At 45.6% G+C, this 25463-nt stretch overlaps 1 protein-coding gene across 1 annotated transcript; it reads right to left on the reverse strand.

Annotated features, from left to right (window-relative positions):
• Positions 1–3017: 3017 nt before the first annotated feature.
• Positions 3018–25114, reverse strand: LOC143774885 (uncharacterized). Its single transcript, XM_077262665.1, has 8 exons — positions 24883–25114; positions 23671–23734; positions 23517–23591; positions 23001–23196; positions 22684–22846; positions 21680–21889; positions 3219–3270; positions 3018–3125 (listed from the first exon to the last, which is right to left on the reverse strand). The coding sequence occupies exons 2-8, from the start codon at positions 23713–23715 to the stop codon at positions 3018–3020; spliced, it is 849 nt and encodes a 282-aa protein (XP_077118780.1). The 5' UTR covers positions 23716–23734; positions 24883–25114.
• Between the last annotated feature and the right edge of the window lie 349 nt (positions 25115–25463).

Genomic DNA, 25463 nt, shown 5'->3' on the forward strand with positions numbered 1-25463 from the left:
ATAGACTTGCATTGGCGAGTCTCGGCCGAGATACGCTGACAATCGCAGCATGCTACGATTTCACTCGGATCCTGAATACGGTGGAGAAAATATCGGATGATGGGAGCTGCACCATAGATTAACATTGGGCCGAGTGCTATGCGATTTTTTATCGCATAGCACTCATCCGTATTACGGTCTAGTGTGACCCCGGCCTAACGCATATACACATCAGTAGCAGTGTTACCTATATAAGATGTAGACTGCTATACATACATTATATAGGTAGTATAGTGATTATATACATCAGTATCACCTATATAATGTATATTTAGTCGTCTATACACATTATATAGGCAATACCGCTACTGATGTGTATATAGGTGATACTGCTGTGTATATATGTTGTTATATAGGCGATACTGGTGTGTGTGTGTGTATATACACACACACACACGTACATATATACACAACAGTATCACCTATATATAACATATATACACATCAGTAGCAGTATTGCCTATATAATGTATATAGACTGCTGTATACATGATATATAGGTGATACTATCATTATATACAGCAGTAACAGTATCGCCTATATATCATGTATCCAACATTTGCAGTATCACCTGTATAATGTATAGACTACTGCATATACGTTGTATAGGTGATACTGCTGTGTATAGCAGCACTATCTATCTGTGTCTAATATATATATATATATATATATATATATATATATATATATATATATATATATATATATATATATATATATATACACACAGTCCAAAGAAAAAAAAAAAAACAAAAAAAAAAAACTGCAAACTACAGCCCCGAAAGGAAACTTTCGGTGTGGACACTGCAATTTTTGCAGATACCATTTAACAGGCACTTCTTTAAAAATTGGTCCGATTACACATACAGTACAAGACTTCATTTCATGTAGAACAACGCACGTAGTGTATATCCTGTATTGCCCCTGCGGGTTTTATTATATCGGAAAAACAATCCGTCCGATGTTTGTACGGTTTAGAGAGCATTTAAATTCGATACATACGGGGAAAGGGGTCCCCCGCTTAATAAAACACATAAAAGAACAACACGAGGGTGATCCCCAAGTACTCCGTTTTGCAGGGATAGATAGAACTTCCCTACCGCAAGATGGAGGTAATCTGAACCGCATGTTGCTGCGAAATGAAGCTAAATGGATCTTACGTACAAACGCTTCTGGTCCAATAGGATTCAATGATAAAATTGACATGTCGGTGTTCTTGTAAGAAATCCTGTGTTAATATGTCTGTGATTTATTCCTCTTGTAAGAACATTTTCAATCGTAACTTTGTTTTTAATTGTTTTTAACACTTTCACTACTCACTTAGTACCGGAGAGTGGCTAAATTATCCACTAGCATACAGCTGAGAGGGAAGGCGGCGCTTCTGAATCTTGCTATTTAGGAGCCCAACTTCCTTCCGCTAGCTATAGGATCTGTCGAAGTGCTTCAGAGCACGAAACAGCTGTCATCCGCTATGCACTGTCTACCCTCCCTGCACTGCAACTTTGCATATGAATAAAACTGCTTTTCGCTGAATTACCGGTGAGTGCGCTTTTTTTCTCTATTTTGGACTTTTCAAATACTGTTGTCTTTCAAAGCAGCACCCAGGTACAGCAGAAATATTTTGCAATTTCCTTTTTTGGCAATAAAGGCTTAAAACGGTATATCCCTGAGGCACGAGGGTCCAACGTATAACGGCAGTGCTGCCGCTTTTTTTCTTTGGACTGTGTGCACATTTCATGTTCTCTTTGGCAATCTGCACGCCGTGTTGAGATTCCTCAATTACACCTCAGGTAAAAAAGGTCAGCATATTCTGTACCACACCCTGCTCCAAAGAAAATGGAGACAGAAACCGTAGCCTTGTCAAACAGGATTTTGGCAGGGAGGGAAAATGTCAATGCATTTTTTTCGGAATGTGAGTCCCAAGAGGATATTTTATCACTAAGTACAAAGGCTTTAGAACATAAATTATTTAACACCGCTGAAAGAGAAGTAAACCTGTTCTGGACAAATAACTCTCTTCAATCCTACACAGAGTGTGGAAGAGTCCCCCGGGGCTTGAGAGTGATAAAAGAAATGTCACAATTTAAAGAGAATGAAAACTTCAGAAAGGAATGGGAAAAGATCCTCTTAGGCTACTTTCACACTAGCGTTAACTGCAATACGTCGCAAATGCGTCGTTTTTGCGAAACGCCGCATCCAGCAAAAGTTTTTGCTGGATACGTTTTTTCGTCATAGAGTAACATTAGCGACGCATTTGCGACGCATTGCCAAACGGTGAATCCGTTTTGCGACGCTTGGGCGTATGGTAGCGGACCGTCGGGAGAAAAAAACGCTACATGTAACGTTTTTTGCTCCCGACGGTCCGCTTTTTCCGACCGCGCATGCGCGGCCGGAACTCCGCCCCCACCTCCCCGCACTTCCCCGCACCTCACAATGGGGCAGCGGATGCGTGGGAAAAATGCATCCGCTGCCCCCGTTGTGCGGCGGGGACAACGCTAGCGTCGGGGACCTCGGCCCGACGCACGGCGACGGGCCGAGCCCGACGCTAGTGTGAAAGTAGCCTTAAGGTGTTCACAGGATTTATTGCAACTAGTCCTAAAACATAATATAATTAATTATGAATCCACGAAACAAGAGCTGAATAAAACAATGGACGAATTAAAAACAAGACTTTCAGAAACCCAATGGAATACAATAGATAAAAAACTGGAGACAAAACTGGTGCTGCTACAAAATGAAATCAAACAAAGAAAAAGAGACAAATTCATTCGCGATAAAAATGATTTTGAGAGTGGCAGAGCGTTCACATGGAATAAAAATATTCAATTCCAGAGGAACTCGAGAAAGAGATCTTTCAAAAAAGGACAAACATGGAAAAAGAATCAAAACAAGAAAGATTACCTCACTACTGACTCTGACTCCAGTGCTGGAGAAGAAATGGGAGTAAAAGTAAATCCATCGACTTCTACCTCTGTTCGTTATTCTGAAAACGCATCTCTCCCTTTAGACGGAGAACACGCCGTGGAGGCAAGAGAAGGAACAGGCAACAACGAGCGAAAAAGGAAACAGGTCTCATGGAGACCAGTCTAATAGAGAATGATAGAAATACTGTGGTTAATTTAACAGATTTTCCTTTAAGTGAAGCTCATACATCAGTGCTGTCAAAAGGCTTGAATTACTGTCTCCCAGAAGAATTCGACATCGTTGATTTTAAGATCGATTTGTATAAAGCTGTAAGAAAGATTCATCTATTTAAATTTTTTGCACAAAATAAAGGTCAAGATAAAAATAAAAAATTATTTCCAGCAGAACAGCCCTGCAGAGTGGGTCCTTTGGGCTTTTTAGGCCCTAAAGATCCTTCAGATGATGTAGCACAAGAGGCAGAACTATTAGTCAGCCTGGCTGATGGCTATTCATTGGAGCCAAAAGAAAAAGAAAAAAACAATAGAATAACAATCCCAACGGCCCCATTCTGCAAGGGAGTCAAATCCACTTATGTTCCCCCAATATCCCCAGGGAACCTAATTGATGCCTTTGAGGCACAAGTTATAAAGGATGTGGAAGCTATATTGTATAATAAGACCATGAAAAATCTGAAACCAGCAGAGTTGAATGCCATAAAAGATATCCAAAAACGCCCCGACATCATTGTGCGTAGAGCGGATAAAGGTGGGAACACTGTCCTGTTACAAAAGAGTTTTTATATAAAAGAGGCTTTAAGACAACTGTCAGTGACAAAAACATACGAAATATTAAAAAGTGACCCTACTTTTAAAATCCAAAATTCATTGCGATCTTTGTTAAGATCGTATATAGAGAACGGCACTATATCTAAAATACAGGCAGAAAAACTTTTTCCAGAATTCCCAAGGAAACCGCACTGGTATCACCTGCCAAAAATCCACAAATCCCTAAATGAGCCACCGGGACGTCCTATTGTATCGGGGGTTGGGTCAGTGACAGAACCATTATCAGCATATGTGGACTGGCTTTTGCGCCCTCTTTTGTATGATATACCATCGTACATAAAAGACACAAAACACTTTTTAAGAAGTTTAAAAGATTTTGACTGGCAAAGGGGCTTCTCTCTGGCATCAATAGATGTAGAAAGCCTCTACACTCGTATCCCACAGGATATGAGTGTGGAGGCTGTTCGGGAAATTCTTAAAAACACCCCTACAGATGAAAATACCATTTCTTTCATTTGCGAGAGTCTTACCTTTATTCTAAAAAACAATACCTTTAAATTTGATAATACCTGGTACAGGCAGGTGGAGGATACTGCCATGGGTACACCTGTCTCGTGTACCCTGGCTAACCTCTTCCTGTCCGTATTTGAAGAGAGGTATATATATTCTTCAAAAAATCCGTATCTAAAACACATAAAATTGTATATTAGATTCGTGGACGACATGTTCGTGGTGTGGGACGGGGACCAGGTGTCTTTCACAAATTTTGTGGAGTACCTGGGGCTGTCCAACGCCATGAACATGCAGTTCACGCATCAATTCGGAGGTGAGAAACTTACTTTCCTCGATGTCAATCTGAGGATTGTTGAAGGAGCTCTACATACAGAAATACATCGTAAGCCTTCCTCTTGCAACTCTTTGCTACACTTTGACAGCGCACATCCATCATATGTAAAAAAAAGCCCTGCCCTATAGCCAATTCCTACGGGTGAAAAGAGTAAATAATAGTGCTATAGGTTTTCAGAAACAGTCTCAAGAATTGTATAGGAGATTCAGGAACAGAGGTTACCCTGGTACCATCCTCAACTCGGCACTGGAACGAGCAAATGAGTATAAGGAAAAAAATGTAAAAAAAGAACCAACAGCCGCTAAGAAATTTGTATTTTGTTTTAAATATGGGCCAATGGATGCACAAGTGAGAACAGCCATCCGAAAAAATTGGCAAATTCTCAGCCAAGACCCCATATTAAAAGTAATGACGGATAAAGGTCCCTTGTTTGCCTGTCGCCGCAGCAAGAATATAGGAGATTTAATAGTCCATAATCGTGTGACCTCCCCGCGCAATAACTGGCTGCAAACTACAGCCCCGAAAGGAAACTTTCGGTGTGGACACTGCAATTTTTGCAGATACCATTTAACAGGCACTTCTTTAAAAATTGGTCCGATTACACATACAGTACAAGACTTCATTTCATGTAGAACAACGCACGTAGTGTATATCCTGTATTGCCCCTGCGGGTTTTATTATATCGGAAAAACAATCCGTCCGATGTTTGTACGGTTTAGAGAGCATTTAAATTCGATACATACGGGGAAAGGGGTCCCCCGCTTAATAAAACACATAAAAGAACAACACGAGGGTGATCCCCAAGTACTCCGTTTTGCAGGGATAGATAGAACTTCCCTACCGCAAGATGGAGGTAATCTGAACCGCATGTTGCTGCGAAATGAAGCTAAATGGATCTTGCGTACAAACGCTTCTGGTCCAATAGGATTCAATGATAAAATTGACATGTCGGTGTTCTTGTAAGAAATCCTGTGTTAATATGTCTGTGATTTATTCCTCTTGTAAGAACATTTTCAATCGTAACTTTGTTTTTAATTGTTTTTAACACTTTCACTACTCACTTAGTACCGGAGAGTGGCTAAATTATCCACTAGCATACAGCTGAGAGGGAAGGCGGCGCTTCTGAATCTTGCTATTTAGGAGCCCAACTTCCTTCCGCTAGCTATAGGATCTGTCGAAGTGCTTCAGAGCACGAAACAGCTGTCATCCGCTATGCACTGTCTACCCTCCCTGCACTGCAACTTTGCATATGAATAAAACTGCTTTTCGCTGAATTACCGGTGAGTGCGCTTTTTTTCTCTATTTTGGACTTTTCAAATATATATATATATATATACAATTTTATTTTTTCAGTTTCATCTATATAATGTGTGTACACCAGTCACAGTATCACATACAATATATAGGTGATACTACAACTATACACATCAGTCGCAGTGTCAACTATATATTGTATATACAGTAGCTTCAATGTGATATATATTCAGCAGTCGCGGTGTCTCCTATGTACATCAGCCTCGGTGTCTCCTACGTGATGTATGCATCACAACATAGTATAATGCTGTCCTAATTACCGTATATTGTAGAGATGTGTGTGTGTATATATATTTTTTATATATACTGTATATATATATATATATATATATATATATATATATATATATATATATATATTATATAGAGAGAGAGTGTAGAGATGTTTGTATAGTGTAGAGATGGTTATATAGTATGGCGCTATGTATATAGTGTGGAATTCACACTATATATACACTGCTGCCACATCTCTACACTATCTACTATATAATTGTCTAAGGGTCACTTCCGTCTGTCTGTCCTTCTGTCTGTCACGGATATTCATTGGTCGCGGCCTCTGTCTGTCATGGAATCCAAGTCGCTGATTGGTCTCGCCAGCTACCTGTCATGGCTGCCGCGACCAATCAGCGATGGCCACAGTCCGATTAGTCCCTCCCTACTCCCCTGCAGTCAGTGCCCGGCGCCCGCTCCATATTCCCCGCAGTCACCGCACACAGGGTTAATGCCAGCGGTAACGGACCGCTTTATGCTGCAGGTAACTCACTCCGCTACCGCCGCTATTAACCCTGTGTGACCAAGTTTTTACTATTGACGCTGCCTATGCAGCGTCAATAGTAAAAACATCTAATGTTAAAAATAATTTAAAAAAAAAATAAAAAATCATTATATACTCACCTTCCGCCGCCTTTCCCGCTCCTCGCGACGCTTCGGTGACCGGTCCATGCAAGCAGCAGGTTCCGTTGGCAAGGATGGTCTGCGAGAAGGACCTGCGATGACGTCACGGTCAAGTGACTGCGACGTCATCACACCCTGGGACCGGAAGCTGCCGCCTGCACGGCACACAGGCGACAGAACTACAAGGGACCCCTCGGAAGGTGAGTATATGTTTATTTTTTATTTTTTAACCTGTGACATATGTGGCTGGGCAATATACTACGTAGCTGGGCAATATACTACATGGCTCTGTGCTGTATACTACGTCGTTGTGCAATATACTACGTCACTGGGCAATATACTACGTCACTGGGCAATATACTAAGTCGCTGTGCAATATACTACGTGGCTCTGTGCTGTATACTACGTAACTGGGCAATATACTACATCGCTGGGCAATATACTACGTGGCTGGGCAATATACTACGTGGACATGCAAATTCTAGAATACCCGATGCGTTAGAATTGGGCCACCATCTAGTATAATATATACACCGCTCTATATTCCTTAACACGGTATATAATATGCCTCTGTGTATATAATAGATTGTAGTATACCGTATAAACTCGTGTATAAGCCGAGTTTTTCAGCATATTTTTTTTGTCCTGAAAACACCCCCCTCGGCCTATACACAAGTCATTGTCCCAGAAAAACGGAGGGGGAGCAGCGAGTCACAGAATATTCCAGTGCCGTGAATATTCATTTCTCTTATAGCGTTCACAGCCGCTGGCTTCCGGCACACATCCTACTTACCTTCCCTGCGCTCCCTAGCTGCATCTTGTTCCGGCGCCAGCAGCTCTTCAAGCCGAGCGATCATGTGTCTTCCTCTCATTAAGGTAATGAGTATTCACCCCTCTCCACTCCCATAGGCATGGGTAAATATTCATTACCTTAATGAGTGGGGGACACGTGATCACCCGGCCACAGGAGCTGCTGGCACCAAAACGAGATGCTGCGAGGGCATGCAGGGAAGGTAAGTTCATGCATACATGAACAAGGAAGGAGCCATGCATACAAGGACGGGGATAAGGAGCCATGCATACAAGGACGAGGATAAGGAGTCATGCATACAAAAATGGGAATAAGAGGCCCATGCATACAAGGAACAAGGACGGGGATAAGGAGTCATGCATACAAGGATGGGGATAAGGAGCTAAGGAGCCCATGCAGACAAGGATGGGGATAAGGAGCCATGCATACAAAGACGGGGATGAGGAGCCATGCATACAAGGATGGGGATAAGGAGCCATGCATACAAGGACTGGGATAAGGAGCTCATGCAGACAAGGATGGGGATAAGGAGCCATGCATACAAAGACAGGGATGAGGAGCCATGCGGACGGGGACGGGGGAGCCATGCATACAAGGACTGGGATAAGGAGCTCATGCAGACAAGGATGGGGATAAGGAGCCATGCATACAAAGACAGGGATGAGGAGCCATGCGGACGGGGGAGCCATGCAGACAAGGATGGGGATGAGGAGCTATGCATACAAGGACTGGGATAAGGAGCAATGCATACAAGGACAGGGATGGGGGAGCCATGCAGACAAGGATGGGGATAAGGAGCCATGCATACAAGGACTGGGATAAGGAGCAATGCATACAAGGACAGGGATGGGGGGACCATGCATACAAGGACAGGGATGAGGAGCTATGCATACAAGGACGGGGATAAGGAGCCATGCATACAGGGACAGGGGAGCGATGCATGTGCAGCACCCCAGAGTTCTGGTCGTTGCAGTACTGTGGCTCTGCCACTAAGGGGAGCCATGGTACGTTCGATGGCACCGAAGGAGTTCCTCCAATCAGGTATCACAGACACCAATATGTTTCACAGCTGGGCCTCCGGGGGGAGCTAAGGGTGCTATTCATTAGGCCACTCCCCACCATAGTGGGTAAACTGGGGGTCAGGCAGGAAGTTAGACAGAACGCTGACGGGATTGAACGGAGCAACACCCTGTGGCAGGGGGTGTTGTGAAGGGAGAGACTGTAGGGTCTCTGCCAGGGGTGGGATCCTGGCAGAGGCTTGGCATTGAAAGAACGTAACGGGTCCGCGCAGGCTCCTGGAAGCGGCGGGACTCAAGAAAGGACTAGAAGCGAGATAGATTGTGCTGAGTGAGAAACGAGATCAAGCAGAAGGAGAATACCAGCAGGGGTTTTGTTGAAAGAGGCAGCACCCTGCTGAGGCGCAATACCGGTGGCCGGAACGCCGAGGGAGTGGATTAGAATACAGCTTCAAGCCATACTCCAAACAGCGGCAGGACAGTCGGTCTCAGGCGGGCTGTCTACCACATATCACCTATGAAGTCTTGGGGGGCAATTGCGGGAGAGGGGCGACTCTAGGGTCCCGGAAGAACTCCAGGCCTACCTGACAAACGGGTGCCATTCCAACCTGAATACAGGGAAGGGGTGGATTACAGAGGAACATCAAATCGAGTTGTGAGGGAACTTAAGAAACAGACACAACCGTTGTGGGGTTACTTTCCGTGAGCACAGCAGGGAAGGACTACAACACATAGCGCTAGAAGGAAGGCACAGATTTCCACCTGAGAGGAGAACTCTGGAGGTGCCATTGGACCGGCCGGACTTGCGTAGCCTGGTGAACCGTGTTCTGGACTGAGGACTCAGAGATCTCCAGTAAAGAGGTAAAGAGACTGCAACCTGGTGTCCTCGTTATTTACCGCGACTTACACCCCACAACCACACCGCTCCATCGCTACCATTACTACTACCTATTACACTGGACGTCCCCCACTGACGGACAGGGCCACGGACCGGGTCTAGCCACCGTGACAACCCCGAGACTGAGAACTAGAGGCCCGGCTCCGGGTACCCCTCGGCCCTGCGGCGGTGCGGGGGCGCCGCAGACTTGGCGTCACGAACAGGATCTACTTAAGCCTGAAGAATCAGGTCATGTGTGCCTAGAGACTGTGATTTGTTGTGCTTGGACTGTACTTTATTACAAAGACTGTGCTGCGCCAGTTGCCGCCAAAATCCGCCGCCATTGCAGCGCTGAGGAAAGCGCAGGAAGAGAAGAGGGGCGTGGAGTGGGCGTAGACGAGCTGGAGAGCGCGAAGAATAATGGCCGCCCAGTCTAAATATTTCTGTGCAGTGAGGACGTGTCCGTCAGCAGCAGAGATCCGCCTCCTAATCCTTAATGGGGGGCGGAGGCAGAGAAAACGAAACTGCTCACGCAGGAGAGAGCGGGAAAAAGACCAGGAAGCGACCCACGTGGAGGACGCTATGGCCAGCAGCTCCGAACCCGACAGCGCGGTTGAAGTGGAAGTCTCCCCTGACTACCCGGATGAGCCCAGCAGCCTGTCCTCCGTGGATAACACCAAATTCCTGAGAGCCGAGATGGAGGATTTATATAACCAGCTCCTCCAACTGCATGTAAGAGTCCAGGCCCCGCATCAGGTGGGACCGGCAGTGGATTCCCGGGCATCGGAAGAACCAGCGGGACCTGTTGCGGAAAGTGGAATCGTACCAGTGGGTGAGTCCGCCGATCCTGCCCCACCAGCAGAGGGTGTGTTAGTGGGTCCCGTAGCAGCACCACCTCTCCCGGGGACCCATAGACTTCAGCGCCTGTTACCATGGGAGGAAGCCACGGGCATGGAACACCGTATGCGAGCCCCAATCACCCCTACTCCCTTGCCGTGTGAGGTCAGCGCGGAGCGCACGGTGTGCCGCTGGGTGAACCCTGGATCCAATCTCATGGGGTTCCCCGGGGTGGAGACCCAGAAGGGAGAAATGGTACAGGCCCTAAGCTGGGAAGAATACCAGATCCAGCTAGAACAGCGGTGGCGAGAGGAAGAGGAAACACATCAGGCTAAACGGGAGGCCTACCATCAAAAAGATTTGGCGGTCAAGGACCGGGCCCGTAAGGACCCCACCACTCACCAGGCCCCGCGCAGGCAGGGCATCATCACCATCTTTAAACTCCAAGGAGGCTGGGGCTTCATTAAAGAACCGGGGCTATACGCGGAGGTCTTTGTTAACCGACGGGATGTCGAGTCACACCTTAGAGAGGGTCACCCCGATCGAGACCTCTATCCGGGAGACAGTGTTACCTACACCCGGCATCTTGGGGAAAAGGGGTGGTTCGCTCTGAACGTCTACAAGAAAGAGAAACCAGCCCCTGTGGCCAAAGTGCCACCGTGTGACCGATCTGTAACCACCCTGGTCGGCCCCACCTGCCTGACCACAGAACTTGCGATCTGCCACCCGATCGCCGCCACCACCGTCGTGCCTAAGGAGGTGCCCCTTCGAGTGACTGATGTTCCGGATGTACCAGCACAGAGAGAAGTGGGGACACAGACCTTGATCGCCGCGCACGACCTGGTCGTGCAACAGACCCGAACCCATGGGGTGTATCTGGCAGCGGGAGTGGACCTGAAACCTGAATTGCAGGGGTCCGCCCGCCAGGTGGCGCCTCATGGAAACTTCTGAAAGAAGAGTAAGATTTCGCTTTGTGAAAATGTAAATAGTTACTGTTTGTTCTTTAAGTTGCTGCTAAACCCGTCCAGGGTAAACTTTAAAAGGTGACCCCTTTGTTGACCCGGGGTCACTATTGTTTTCCTTTTTCCTTGAAGTTGTTGCACAAAAGTTACACAAACTGTGAAATCATGGACTGTGCATGATTCGAACTTCCTTTGTAAATAGTTTGCACCTTCTTAAAGGTGCTCCCTACTGGTTTTAGTCAAAGACACTTTGCGAAGATACCGTTCCTACTGATTCTAATTAAAGACACTTTGCGAAGATACCATACCGGAACCTTTGCATGGACTGGTAGGCTGAGAAAACGAGCTACCTCAGAAAGACTTGGTCCCCTCTTAAAGGGGATGTGAGAAACTGAACTTGAGAGAGATACTGTTGCAGAACAGTAATGCCATAATGATGCTTTGAAAAGAAATGTAACTGTTTTACATGAAAAGTTATATGTGTTTAAATTGTTTGAATTGTGAAATCTGAAAATAATGTTTTGCAGAAAGAAAAGATGCAGAGAGCCCGTAGGGGTAGAGATAGAGATCTGCATAGCTGAAAGTAAGGAAGTAATGATGAAGGTGAGGATAGAAGGTCAACCCTGCGTCCCCATAGAAAGTTACTTTGTTACTAAGGACAGAAGGCGAACCCGTAGGGGTTAGAGAGTGAGTCCTTAAAGGAGCCGAGTAGAGCGGGCTCAGAGTTCTTTAAACGAAAGGAATGTTATGTCTATACTATGTATAGTAGCGAAAGGCAGTAGGCCCTGGCTGAACGGGGCGGTCCTGTAAAAGAAAGGAGAGGCAGTAGGTCTGGTGCCATAGGGACAGGCGGTCCTGCAGGTTCAAAGTAGGAGAATGTGAAGTTACCTTACCCTGTAATGTGATTATAGGAAGGCCTTTGGTAAACTAAGAGTGTATGTTTCTTAAAGGCAATGTTAATTTATTGTTCCAGAATTTGCACTAAGTAGAATACCCGGTTGGGTAACAGGAGTTATGCATAGCCTGTAATTTATAATGTTGACCATGTTTGTAACGTTAAAAGTGTCCTCACCTCCCATAAAGGGAAGCCTGTTCAAGTATACTTATCGTTTTGCACTCAACAAAATTGTATGTCTGTTTACTAATCTGTATTGTTGTTTTTCTTCCCAGTCCCGGAGTACTGTGTTTAACCAGGGGGGAGTGCAGCGCCCCAGAGTTCTGGTCGTTGCAGTACTGTGGCTCTGCCACTAAGGGGAGCCATGGTACGTTCGATGGCACCGAAGGAGTTCCTCCAATCAGGTATCACAGACACCAATATGTTTCACAGCTGGGCCTCCGGGGGGAGCTAAGGGTGCTATTCATTAGGCCACTCCCCACCATAGTGGGTAAACTGGGGGTCAGGCAGGAAGTTAGACAGAACGCTGACGGGATTGAACGGAGCAACACCCTGTGGCAGGGGGTGTTGTGAAGGGAGAGACTGTAGGGTCTCTGCCAGGGGTGGGATCCTGGCAGAGGCTTGGCATTGAAAGAACGTAACGGGTCCGCGCAGGCTCCTGGAAGCGGCGGGACTCAAGAAAGGACTAGAAGCGAGATAGATTGTGCTGAGTGAGAAACGAGATCAAGCAGAAGGAGAATACCAGCAGGGGTTTTGTTGAAAGAGGCAGCACCCTGCTGAGGTGCAATACCGGTGGCCGGAACGCCGAGGGAGTGGATTAGAATACAGCTTCAAGCCATACTCCAAACAGCGGCAGGACAGTCGGTCTCAGGCGGGCTGTCTACCACATATCACCTATGAAGTCTTGGGGGGCAATTGCGGGAGAGGGGCGACTCTAGGGTCCCGGAAGAACTCCAGGCCTACCTGACAAACGGGTGCCATTCCAACCTGAATACAGGGAAGGGGTGGATTACAGAGGAACATCAAATCGAGTTGTGAGGGAACTTAAGAAACAGACACAACCGTTGTGGGGTTACTTTCCGTGAGCACAGCAGGGAAGGACTACAACACATAGCGCTAGAAGGAAGGCACAGATTTCCACCTGAGAGGAGAACTCTGGAGGTGCCATTGGACCGGCCGGACTTGCGTAGCCTGGTGAACCGTGTTCTGGACTGAGGACTCAGAGATCTCCAGTAAAGAGGTAAAGAGACTGCAACCTGGTGTCCTCGTTATTTACCGCGACTTACACCCCACAACCACACCGCTCCATCGCTACCATTACTACTACCTATTACACTGGACGTCCCCCACTGACGGACAGGGCCACGGACCGGGTCTAGCCACCGTGACAACCCCGAGACTGAGAACTAGAGGCCCGGCTCCGGGTACCCCTCGGCCCTGCGGCGGTGCGGGGGCGCCGCACATACAAGGACGGGGATGTGGGGACAATGCATACCTGGCTTATACTCGACTCAATAAGCTTTCCCAGTTTTTTTCTGGCAAAATTATGTGCCTCGGCATATACTTGGGTCGACTCATACTCAAGTATATACGGTATATTGTGGAGCTGTGTATACTTCTACTGTCCTGCATAAATGGTGTAATTCTCAGTATCTATTCTTATTATGTATGTGTGTGTATCTGTCTATCACTCTGATTAATTGTGAGAAAAGTAGCGTACTCCTTATTGGCCCATGTGGCAACGTTTCGGATCCATAACTGCACATTTCTCTGATATGGAAGTGAAATGTTGCCACATGGACTAATATAGAGTATCAAAAAAAAATCGGTTCCATTTTCTTCCACAAAAGTGGTACGATTCTCTTCTCACTTGCTGTCCGTGTGCAGTCGTTTTTTTTTTTTTCTCAGCAGATGTTGCAGTCTGATACACGGCGAGTCAAACCATTGAGAAGATGGAGAAATTAATTTATCCGTCTCCTCCACACTTGTGCTGCGAGAGCATTGGAGCACGGACACTCGGATCATGCTCACAGCAGAGCAAGAGCCAAGTATCATTGGCAGATCACATCCAATGCCATATGCTAGTGTTATTCCACCCTAATGAGCACCTGTATTAAAGGGAACCTGTCACCCCCCCTGGCGTTTTTAACTAAAAAAGCCAACTTGTGCAGCTCTAATGCTGCATTCTGTGAAGGTGGCTCTTTTAGTTCTGGTCCCTTCCAACGCTGAAGTAATCGTTTTTAGAATTTGCCTGTCATACCTGTAGTTTGTCAGGGGGGCATGTCTTTTCCCCCCTGACACAAACGCCTCCCTCAGTACTCTGTGTGCCAGGCGCCACCTCCTCTTCCTTCATTAGCGTCCCCAGCGCTGTAAGTTTTTTTTGGGGCATGCGCAGCTTGCGCTGCCCTTCCAACTTACAACGCAGGCGCCGGGGGCACTAATGAAGGAGAGGAGGAGGCGCCTGGCTCCGGAGCAGAGACTGCTGGGCAGCAGGAGGAGCGCTGGTCCCCTGTGAGGGAGATGGCACCTCTGCTGTGAGTCCTCTGCAGAGCGGTCACTGGGCGCTGTCCTCCTCAGTCCTTTGCCATCCTCTGGGCTCTCCTCATCCCCAGGGTGTCCCCGGCGCCTGCCTGCGGTGTAAAGCGCACCATGTAAATGGACCTGTGTTCGATCATGCGCACTGCGGCGCCATTCACATGTGGCTCTTCAAATAACGCCTTTAAGAGGAGTGTTGAAGGGCAGGACAAAGTATAGCAAAATTCACTGATCGGGGATGGGGAGTGTTATAGTATGTGGGCTGGTGGGGTTTGTGTGGCAGGGCTGGTTTTTTTTTGTCCCAGTCTGGCCCTGTGTGTGTGATTATACAGTGTGTGTGCGTGAGATTATACAGTGAGGCTGTGTGTGAGATTATACAGTGGGGCTGTGCCTGTCATTATACATCATTATACAGTGGGGCTGTGCCTGTCATTATACAGTGGGGCTGTGCGTGCGTGTGTGTGTCACTATACAGTGGGGCTGTGTGTGTGTCATTAATTATACAGTAGGGTTGTGCGTGTGTGTCATTATACAGTGGGGCTGTGCCTGTCATTATACAGTGGGGCTGTGCCTGTCATTATACAGTGGGGTTGTGCCTGTCATTATACAGTGGGGCTGTGCCTGTCATTATACAGTGGGGTTGTGTGTGTGACTGTCACTGTATACAGTAGGACTGTGTGTGTGTTATATATATATATATATAATATATAATATATATTCATTCGCACCAGAGAATCCTCACAGTGCGCACGATATGGGGATTCACACACAGTGACTGTAGGCATGTAGCTTAAGATCCGACAACCTCTTTAAGGATGGGCCGCGACTCATGGGCCACTGCTGTGTGGTTGCCCCCCAGGCTAAAATTTGCCAGCCAACCCCTGGTCAGGTGATTGCAGGGCTGCCACTAGAAATTTCGGGGCCCCATACTGGCAAAATTTTCAGGGCCCCCTTGAGACTCTGCCTAGGCTCCACCCCAGCCCCGCCTCCACGCTCCACCCTTCAAACTGTCCACAGTCCCACCGCTCTCTCTTGGAAAAACTCCACTTCTCACCTATCACACATTAACAGTTCCCATCACCAGATCACACATATAGCCGACAGCTTTTGTTTTGGCCAAAAGATTTTTTAAGCCGCCACCATAACATGGTAGACACTTTTGGCTGGGCCCTACTCTACTGTAACCTATTAAATATTTGTTAAAATATGCAATACAATTTAGGAATATTTTTATTTATGATGATGTGTGCAAAACTGTAAAGCGCTGCGGAATATTTTAGCGCTATATAAACATAAAGATTTATTTATTTTTCAATTTTTAAAATGACCAACAATATCACATACAAGGAACAAATACCACAACACCATGTCCAGACCACATATTACCACCAGTGACCGAATAATATCACATACAAGGAACAAATACCACCGCACCATGACCAGACACCATATTACCACCACATAGTGATTGAATACTACAATTCTGATCAGTAATAAAAAAAACAACACAATACTATCACCATAAGTGCCAGTATTCACAGGAGATCTGTACTTAGTATGCAGTGTCTGTGTACAGATAAGGCTACGTTCACATTTGCGTTGTGCGCCGCAGCGTCGTCGCCGCAACGTACAACGCAAACAAAAACGCAGCAAAATGCATGCACAACGCTGCGTTTTGCGCTGCATGCACAACGCAGTTGCGTTTTGACCAAAAAACACAGCGTTTTGCGCCGCATGCGTTTTTTGTGCAGTGAGTCATTCTTTATTCCCACCCACCAAAAAAAAGTGTCTACACAATAGATGAGGACCACCAATGGCTAGAAGAGGGTTGGTGTTTCTGTAATTGTGTATATACTGTATATAGAGATGAATTCCTCCCATTTTGCTGGTATTCATGATGGAGCATCCCATGGACAGTATCTACATGGATATGGAGATGGAATTTGCCTTGGCTCATGCCTATGCTGTCGCCTGTTTTCATCAAAGGGAAAGGGAAAAACGGAGATGGAGTCGTCGCCGCTTTTGGATACACCCTATCGTGGAAGTCCGGGAGAGCCGTGGAGCATACCATAGCTTGTTTGGCGAACTGAATGACAACCTGGAGAAATATGTCGAATATACCAGGATGTCTCAGGACAGCTTCCGCTATCTTCTGCGTCGGGTGGAAGGATCCATTAGCAGGCAGGACACGCAGCTCCGGAGAGCTATTTCCGCAGAGGAATGGCTGCTGGTGACTCTACGGTACGTAGCTGTTTGAATGACTGTGATATGTTTTTAATTTTTTTTATTTTTTTTTTATTTTTTGGGGGGTTGGTATGGTCAATGTACTTTTATAAATTACAATGTACTTTAATGTAATTTCTTTATCTTCTTGGCAGTTTCCTGGCTACCGGAGAGACCTTGAGATCTCTTCATTTTCAGTTCCGGATTGGAGTCTCCACTCTTTCCGGAATTATTGCTGAGACATGCCGCGCTTTGTGGGATAATCTCCGGGAGGAATTTTTACCCGTCCCTACAAGCGAAATCTGGTTGGCCAACGCACAGAAATTTGAGCAAGTGTGTTCTTTTCCAAACTGTATTGGCGCGGTGGATGGAAAGCACATTCGGATTACCAAGCCTGCGAAAAGTGGATCCCTTTTCTACAACTATAAAAAATACTTTTCCACTGTTCTCATGGCAATTGCCGGTGCGGACTGCCGTTTTCTCGCAGTGGACATTGGTGCGTTTCGCCGTGCAAATGACTCGCGCACATTTAAAGACTCGGATATGGGCCAAAAATTATATGGGAACAATTTTAATTTCCCACAGCCACGACCTCTTCCCCACACCGAAGGCCCTGCGATGCCATTTGTTGTGGTTGGGGATGAGGCATTCCAAATGTCTGCCAACCTATTGAAACCCTACTCCAGTCGGGGCTTGGACCATACAAAAAGGGTTTTCAATTACAGACTGTCCAGGGCCAGAAGGACTGTGGAGTGCGCCTTTGGCATCCTTGTCTCCAAATGGCGGATATTAGGATCCGCCATTAATCTGAAAACTGAGACAGTGGATGAGGTGGTGAAGGCTTGTGTGGTGCTCCACAATTACATTATGGCCAAAGAGAGACTGAATGTGGAACTGGATGAACCCATAGCCAACCCATTGCCCGATTACCATGATCATCCTCTGAGGACAAGTGTGGAAATTGCGCAGATGAGGGATCGTTTTGCGGCCTATTTTGTGTCAGATGTTGGCCGTGTTTCATGGCAAGATCAAATGGTGTAGATGTTACTGTTGGACTGTGTTCTGGTTTTAACTACACCAATAAATACCTCTACTGTGACTGTGCTAAAAATGTAATATAATAATAAACTCATTCTCCAGTAAATGTGCAATAAATGTAATCCGTTTAGGTTGGTTTGGTTATGTCAGATTTGGCATCTACAGTGGGGCAAAAAAGTATTTAGTCAGTCAGCAATAGTGCAAGTTCCACCACTTAAAAAGATGAGAGGCGTCTGTAATTTACATCATAGGTAGACCTCAACTATGGGAGACATACTGAGAAAAAAAAATCCAGAAAATCACATTGTCTGTTTTTTTATCATTTTATTTGCATATTATGGTGGAAAATAAGTATTTGGTCAGAAACAAACAATCAAGATTTCTGGCTCTCACAGACCTGTAACTTCTTCTTTAAGAGTCTCCTCTTTCCTCCACTCATTACCTGTAGTAATGGCACCTGTTTAAACTTGTTATCAGTATAAAAAGACACCTGTGCACACCCTCAAACAGTCTGACTCCAAACTCCACTATGGTGAAGACCAAAGAGCTGTCAAAGGACACTAGAAACAAAATTGTAGCCCTGCACCAGGCTGGGAAGACTGAATCAGCAATAGCCAACCAGCTTGGAGTGAAGAAATCAACAGTGGGAGCAATAATTAGAAAATGGAAGACATTCAAGACCACTGATAATCTCCCTCGATCTGGGGCTCCACGCAAAATCCCACCCCGTGGGGTCAGAATGATCACAAGAACGGTGAGCAAAAATCCCAGAACCACGCGGGGGGACCTAGTGAATGAACTGCAGAGAGCTGGGACCAATGTAACAAGGCCTACCATAAGCAACACACTACGCCACCATGGACTCAGATCCTGCAGTGCCAGACGTGTCCCACTGCTTAAGCCAGTACATGTCCGGGCCCGTCTGAAGTTTGCTAGAGAGCATTTGGATGATCCAGAGGAGTTTTGGGAGAATGTCCTATGGTCTGATGAAACCAAACTGGAACTGTTTGGTAGAAACACAACTTGTCGTGTTTGGAGGAAAAAGAATACTGAGTTGCATCCATCAAACACCATACCTACTGTAAAGCATGGTGGTGGAAACATCATGCTTTGGGGCTGTTTCTCTGCAAAGGGGCCAGGACGACTGATCCGGGTACATGAAAGAATGAATGGGGCCATGTATCATGAGATTTTGAGTGCAAACCTCCTTCCATCAGCAAGGGCATTGAAGATGAAACGTGGCTGGGTCTTTCAACATGACAATGATCCAAAGCACATCGCCAGGGCAACGAAGGAGTGGCTTCGTAAGAAGCATTTCAAGGTCCTGGAGTGGCCTAGCCAGTCTCCAGATCTCAACCCTATAGAAAACCTTTGGAGGGAGTTGAAAGTCCGTGTTGCCAAGCGAAAAGCCAAAAACATCACTGCTCTAGAGGAGATCTGCATGGAGGAATGGGCCAACATACCAACAACAGTGTGTGGCAACCTTGTGAAGACTTACAGAAAACGTTTGACCTCTGTCATTGCCAACAAAGGATATATTACAAAGTATTGAGATTAAATTTTGTTTCTGACCAAATACTTATTTTCCACCATAACATGCAAATAAAATGTTAAAAAAAACAGACAATGTGATTTTCTGGATTTTTTTTTCTCAGTTTGTCTCCCATAGTTGAGGTCTACCTATGATGTAAATTACAGACGCCTCTCATCTTTTTAAGTGGTGGAACTTGCACTATTGCTGACTGACTAAATACTTTTTTGCCCCACTGTACCTATAGTTCACTAATGTAATGTGCCTTATGTAAAAAACTTGGAACCCTTTGTTTTAAAAATGTTGTTGTTCAATAAAAGTTTTTTCTAATTTTTCTACCCTGCTTCAAAGAATAAATTTAGACCATACCATATAACATATTTGTTTGTCAGATCGCCGTGTATCGTTGTGTTTGACAGCAAAAGCAACGATACCAGCGATGTTTTAAAATGGTAAGCAGGGTAAATATCGGGTTACTAAGCGTAGGGCGGCGCTTAGTAGCCTGATATTTACCCTGGTTAGCAGTGTTAAATGTAAAAAAAAAACCAGTACATATACTCATCTTCGCGTCCCCCGGCGTCCGCTTCCTGCACTGACTGAGCGCCGGCTGTAAAGTGAATGCACAGCACAGCGGTGATGTGACGGCTCTGCTGTTAGGGCCGTCACTCAGTCAGTGCAGGGTAGCGGACGCCGGGGGACGCAATTGTGAGTATATGTACTGTTTTATTTACATTTAACACTGTTAACCAGGGTAAACATCGGAAGCGTGGCCCTGCGCTTAGCAACCTGATGTTTACCCTGGTTACCCGGGGACCTCGGCATAGTTGGTCGCTGGAGAGCTGTCACACAGACAGCTCTCCAGCGACCAAATAGCGATGCTGCAGTAATCTGCATCATTGTCGGTTTCGCTGCAGCATAAGTGTGAAGGTACCTTTACGGTATGTGTCCACGTTCAGGATTGCATCCGGATTTGGTCAGGATTTTTCATCAGTATTTGTAAGCCAAAACCAGGAGTGGAACAATTAGAGGCAAAGTAGAATAGAAACATATGCTCCACTTCTATATTTGTCACCCACTCCTGGTTTTGGCTACAAATATTGATGTAAAATCCTGACCAAATCCGGATGCAATCCTGAGCGTGGACACATACCCTTAGTGTTTGAAAACACCTCATACACTTTAGTGTTTGGAAACACCTCATACAGCAATGAGAGACACCAAAAAAAAGGTAAAATTAAAAAACCCAAAAATACTGTCTGACATTGCATATATGAGGTGTTTGAAGCACAAAATTTGTGTAGACGGCGCACGGCGTGAATTGCCGAGAAGTATACTGTAAAATAAGAACAAATATTGTTTTCAAAAGAATAATTTTTATTGGGGGGAAACAGAAAAAAAAAGGGGAAAGAAACTTAGGGGGTATCAACATCCGCTACCAGCGGTTAATGGTACGTCTGTGATGTTTGGGGACGGGGAAAGGAAGAGGAGGATGAGCCATAGTCCAGGAGGCTGGAAGGCAGGTCCAAACCCTCCGCAGGGTATACTGGGGAAAACGGCTCATCTGTAGGGGAGGGAGGAGGCAACACAAGCCTTTGCCAGCTTCTTGGTTGGCCCTGGCTGCTCCTGCTGCGACTAGAGCCCCGACGCCACCTCGGTGTCGGTATTGGAGCAGCCAGAGCCTCCATGTGTGTCCTCTTCCTTTTTTTCCCCCTCCCACGGCAGCTCCCCCAGAATGACTGCTACGGGAGGATGAGGGCCTGGCAGGAGCAGGAGTCGGCGGCACACTGCTATGGTGCATGTGGTGGCGTCGCTCGGCACGTGGACCTCGGTGGGGTGACTGGAGTGGCTCTGCAGCAGGAGTCGGAGTCATGCTAGCCAGCGACGGTACTACGGTCAGTGTCGCTGACTGCATGACCCGAGCCTGCTGCAGAGCCCTCATGTAGGCATTGTTGCAGGACTGCATCACCGAAATCTGGAGTTCCGGCGTAAGGTGTTCCACCATGCCCTTACCAATAGTACTTAAAAAATGTTTGGCCGGATTGGAGAGCTCGGCTTCCAGATTTTCAAGGCGTCCTTCGATACTGGACAGACGAGTGTCCATTTTATCGCTCAACGCCTTGAAACAGTTCTGGAAAACCGTGCTCAAATGCAAAAATTCGGTCATGGCTGGCCTGTCCGAGGCCCGCTGGCGCTGTCGGGAATTCCCGAACGAAGGTGCGCCAGAGGCCTCAGGCAGGGGAACACCTGATGGACCGGCTGCCGGTTCTCCAGATGGTGGTGCAAGCCTGCTGTCGCTGTGGGAGGGCTGTGACGGGTCAGATGGCGATTCATGAAGGTCCGCTCCTGCGGGGCGAGCTCGCTCGAGGGTGCTGCTGTGTGTCCTGTGAAAAGATAAGGAAAGAATTAGTCTTCAATTAATTACCTATCACATACGCCAACTCCTGTAATAAAATGAACATTACATGACACATCAATACATTACAATCCCCTGTCTCTCAGTCTGTGTGGCCTATAATAAATTGCTGATTGTTATCGCCAGCTGACCATTAGGGCTGACGATAACAATAATGGACATACCTACGGCAGAAAATGACTGTTCATTCCTGCTGTCAAAGCCAATGCATACCTCTGTCATCGTTTTAAAAAAATTTTTGTCAAAAAATCTTTCTTGATGCTGCCTATGCCGCCAAAATAGTATAAAATTTAAAGTCAAGAAAAACATTTAAAAAAAAAACAAAAAAAAAAATCAGTCACTTTGCTGATCTGATCGCAGGAACGGCCATGACGTTAGGATCATGTGATCGAGACGTCATCATTATTCCTGCGATCAGAACTACCCTGACTCAGAACGTAACCTGTCATGGACTACAATGACTCACGCCTAACCAAAAAAATTACTAATGGGCTATATACCATTCCACTAGGGTAAAAGGATGGCCAATATGCTACGCTGACTACATGGATGGCCAATACACTATGTTCCTTTGGAAAAATACTATGTGGATATGTGGCTATAACGTGTACTATGTGGCTGCGATATAGTGGCCTGGCAATATACTATGTGGATGCACAATGTACGTGCCTGGGCAATGTACTATGTGGCTGTGCAATATGCTATGTGTCTGGGCAATGTACAATGTGGATGTGCAATATGGTATGTGGACAAAATACTTACTGTCGGCGGCCAAGGATCGGTCTTAGGAACTGTAGTGCCCTGTTATATTTAAAGGGCACCGACTTGGACGCAGCAGCACCACTCCGAGCTTGCTCCTCCGCAGCACGGATCCCCTTATTGAAACGGTCCTTCATGGATCGCCATCTGGTCCTCAACTTTTTAACTGTGAATGTAAAGAAAAAAAAATGGTTACATATTTAGCATTTTAAAAGGATAAAACAACCGTGTGCGATGCAAAGTTTAGGCGTTGATCGCATCACACACGGTTGTGTTTATCCTGGCAAGATGGGTCATAGCAGCGTCTCTGCAATACTCACGAAAGTTGCCTTTGTCCTTCGCTGAGGCACTGTCAAAGCCATCCCACAGCGACTTTGCCACCTCTGCCCACAAACGCCTCAACACCACCTGGTCCATGTGCCGAGGGTCACGGCTGTCCCACAACGGGCCACGCTCCTGGATGCTGGAGATCAGGAGGTCCACATCTATACTGTCTCCTTGGTCCCGTTGTGAAACCTAGAAAAATTAGAAAACAAATAGGTTACAAATATGCAAATATTAACAACCACCAGCACCTGGCATGATAGGTACCTTTGCCCTATCCTTTGCCATTTGATGTATGTATATTGATGTTTTCTACACCTGTATTTTGGAATGTTTGTGTGCAGGGAGTTCAACTTTATTTTACCTTCCCCCAATACTTGCTGCCCTGAAAAGTTATAATGTAATTAAGCTTAGTAAACATCCCTAGTGAAACCAGGATGCTCCTCAAATGTAATGTTCCTCACAGCAGGATGCTACTCAAACAAAAAGTAAAAAAAAAAAAAAATACTCACTCGCCGGCCTGACGCCACATCTTGGCCCCGATCTCTCTGCTCCCGCTGTGTGCCTTCTCCCTCACTTGAAGAAGCCTGGAAAAATTGTATACAAAAATTATTGTCAATGCTACAAATGGCAGCGAATAGTAAGCAACTGGACATAATTACTCACCGCACTCCCCCGCGCCGATTGGCTGTGTTCCGATTCACTCGCCATTTTTGTTTGCAAGTTTCTTCTGCAATGAAAAAATTTGCAAAAAATCACCTCAAAAGATAACAATGGCACATACAATAAAATAGGCCCTAAACATTAAAACAACCACAATTGACTGTTGACTGATAGGACAATGCAAACTCAAAAAGCGACACCACAACGCCATACATTGCAAGAGAAAACAATAGAAGAAACAATACAAGAATAGACCCAAACAAAATTAAGCAAAAATAGACACCTATGTCCAAATTTTTAAATATAAAAACTTACAAAAAAAACCTTACAGGAAAAAAAAAAGGCACAATGAAATAGCAAACTAATGAACGCGATAATTTACAATTACAACAAGACATGATCCAAAACAACACCATCTGGTGACATCCACCGAAATACATCAGAAAAAGGCGATAAAGACAATTCTAGATAATAAGCAATAAACATTACGGGACAACCGCTGTTACAATATACAGCAACCCAAAAGATAAACCATAGTCAAATAGAAAAGAAAACACAAGAAATTTAAAAAAAAGGGCCCCAACTAAAAAAAAATAAATAAATAAAGGCCATACTACACACTTGGCAATGGAAACATTCAAGAAAGGAGATACATACGGAAGCCATACGGAAAACGACGTAAAACCATCATAGATAAAACAAAAAAAATAAAAAAGGGAAAATACAATTGAAAATAGAACGGCATAGCAGCACAGAACAATACAATACAAATGAAACATCATAAATGTAGCCCCCCCACCAGCAAGAAAAGACACTCAAGGAAAGAAAAAAAAATGCCAACAGCATAATAAAACACAGCAAGACATGATCCAAGAAAATGCCATACGGTTACCCCCAACAATAGAAACCATAAAAAGACATGCAACAGAAATTTAACATAAAAATCTGCCAAATTAAAGACATTGAACAACCGCATGACACCAGAACAACCCCAAATCCATAAAACCAATCCAAAACCAAGCAAGGCCGGTGACAAGAAACGCCATCATATAACGCCAGAAGTACATCAAAACCAGATTAAAAAACACAATTTTTCAATAACAACCCACAGTGCCATAACCGTACAATAGTACACACCAAACATTGCACAAATTAAATCAAAATCAAGAAATAAAACACAGAATAAAAAATATGCAAAGAGAAATATATACTTACAGGTTTTGAAAGCAGGTTTCTCCTCAGTGACTTGTCTGATGAGTAGCCTTGTGAAAGACAATGCCAAACCCCTTTTTTTTTCTATATATATAGTGTTTTTTTTGTGTCTAGACAAAGTCTAGACAATGTTTTGCATTTTTTATTGGAAAACGCATGCGTCGTACAACGCACCACGACGCAAGTACTTGCGTCGTCTGCGTTGTCAGTACAAGTCAATGGGAAAAAAGGCGCATCGACGACACAAACACGACGCAAACACGACGCATGCATTTTTTAAAAAGTCTGCGCCGCCCAAAAAATGCAACATGTTGCATTTGCCGTGCCCTGACAGGTGCGCCCTAACGCCGCATGCGGCGTACAACGCAACAAAATGCATGACAACGCATGTACATGCGGCGCCATGCGGCGCCAATGTTAAAGATAGGGCCGCACGACGCATGCGTTTTGTTGCGGCGACGACGCTGCGGCGCACACCGCAAATGTGAACGTAGCCTGAGACAGTGATCACTGGTGACATTATATACAGGACCTCTGTATATAGTATACAGTGTATAGTGTCAGTGTATAGGTAACACTGACTC

Source organism: Ranitomeya variabilis, chromosome 5, assembly GCF_051348905.1.
Source record: "Ranitomeya variabilis isolate aRanVar5 chromosome 5, aRanVar5.hap1, whole genome shotgun sequence".
Taxonomy (NCBI): Eukaryota; Metazoa; Chordata; class Amphibia; order Anura; family Dendrobatidae; genus Ranitomeya; species Ranitomeya variabilis.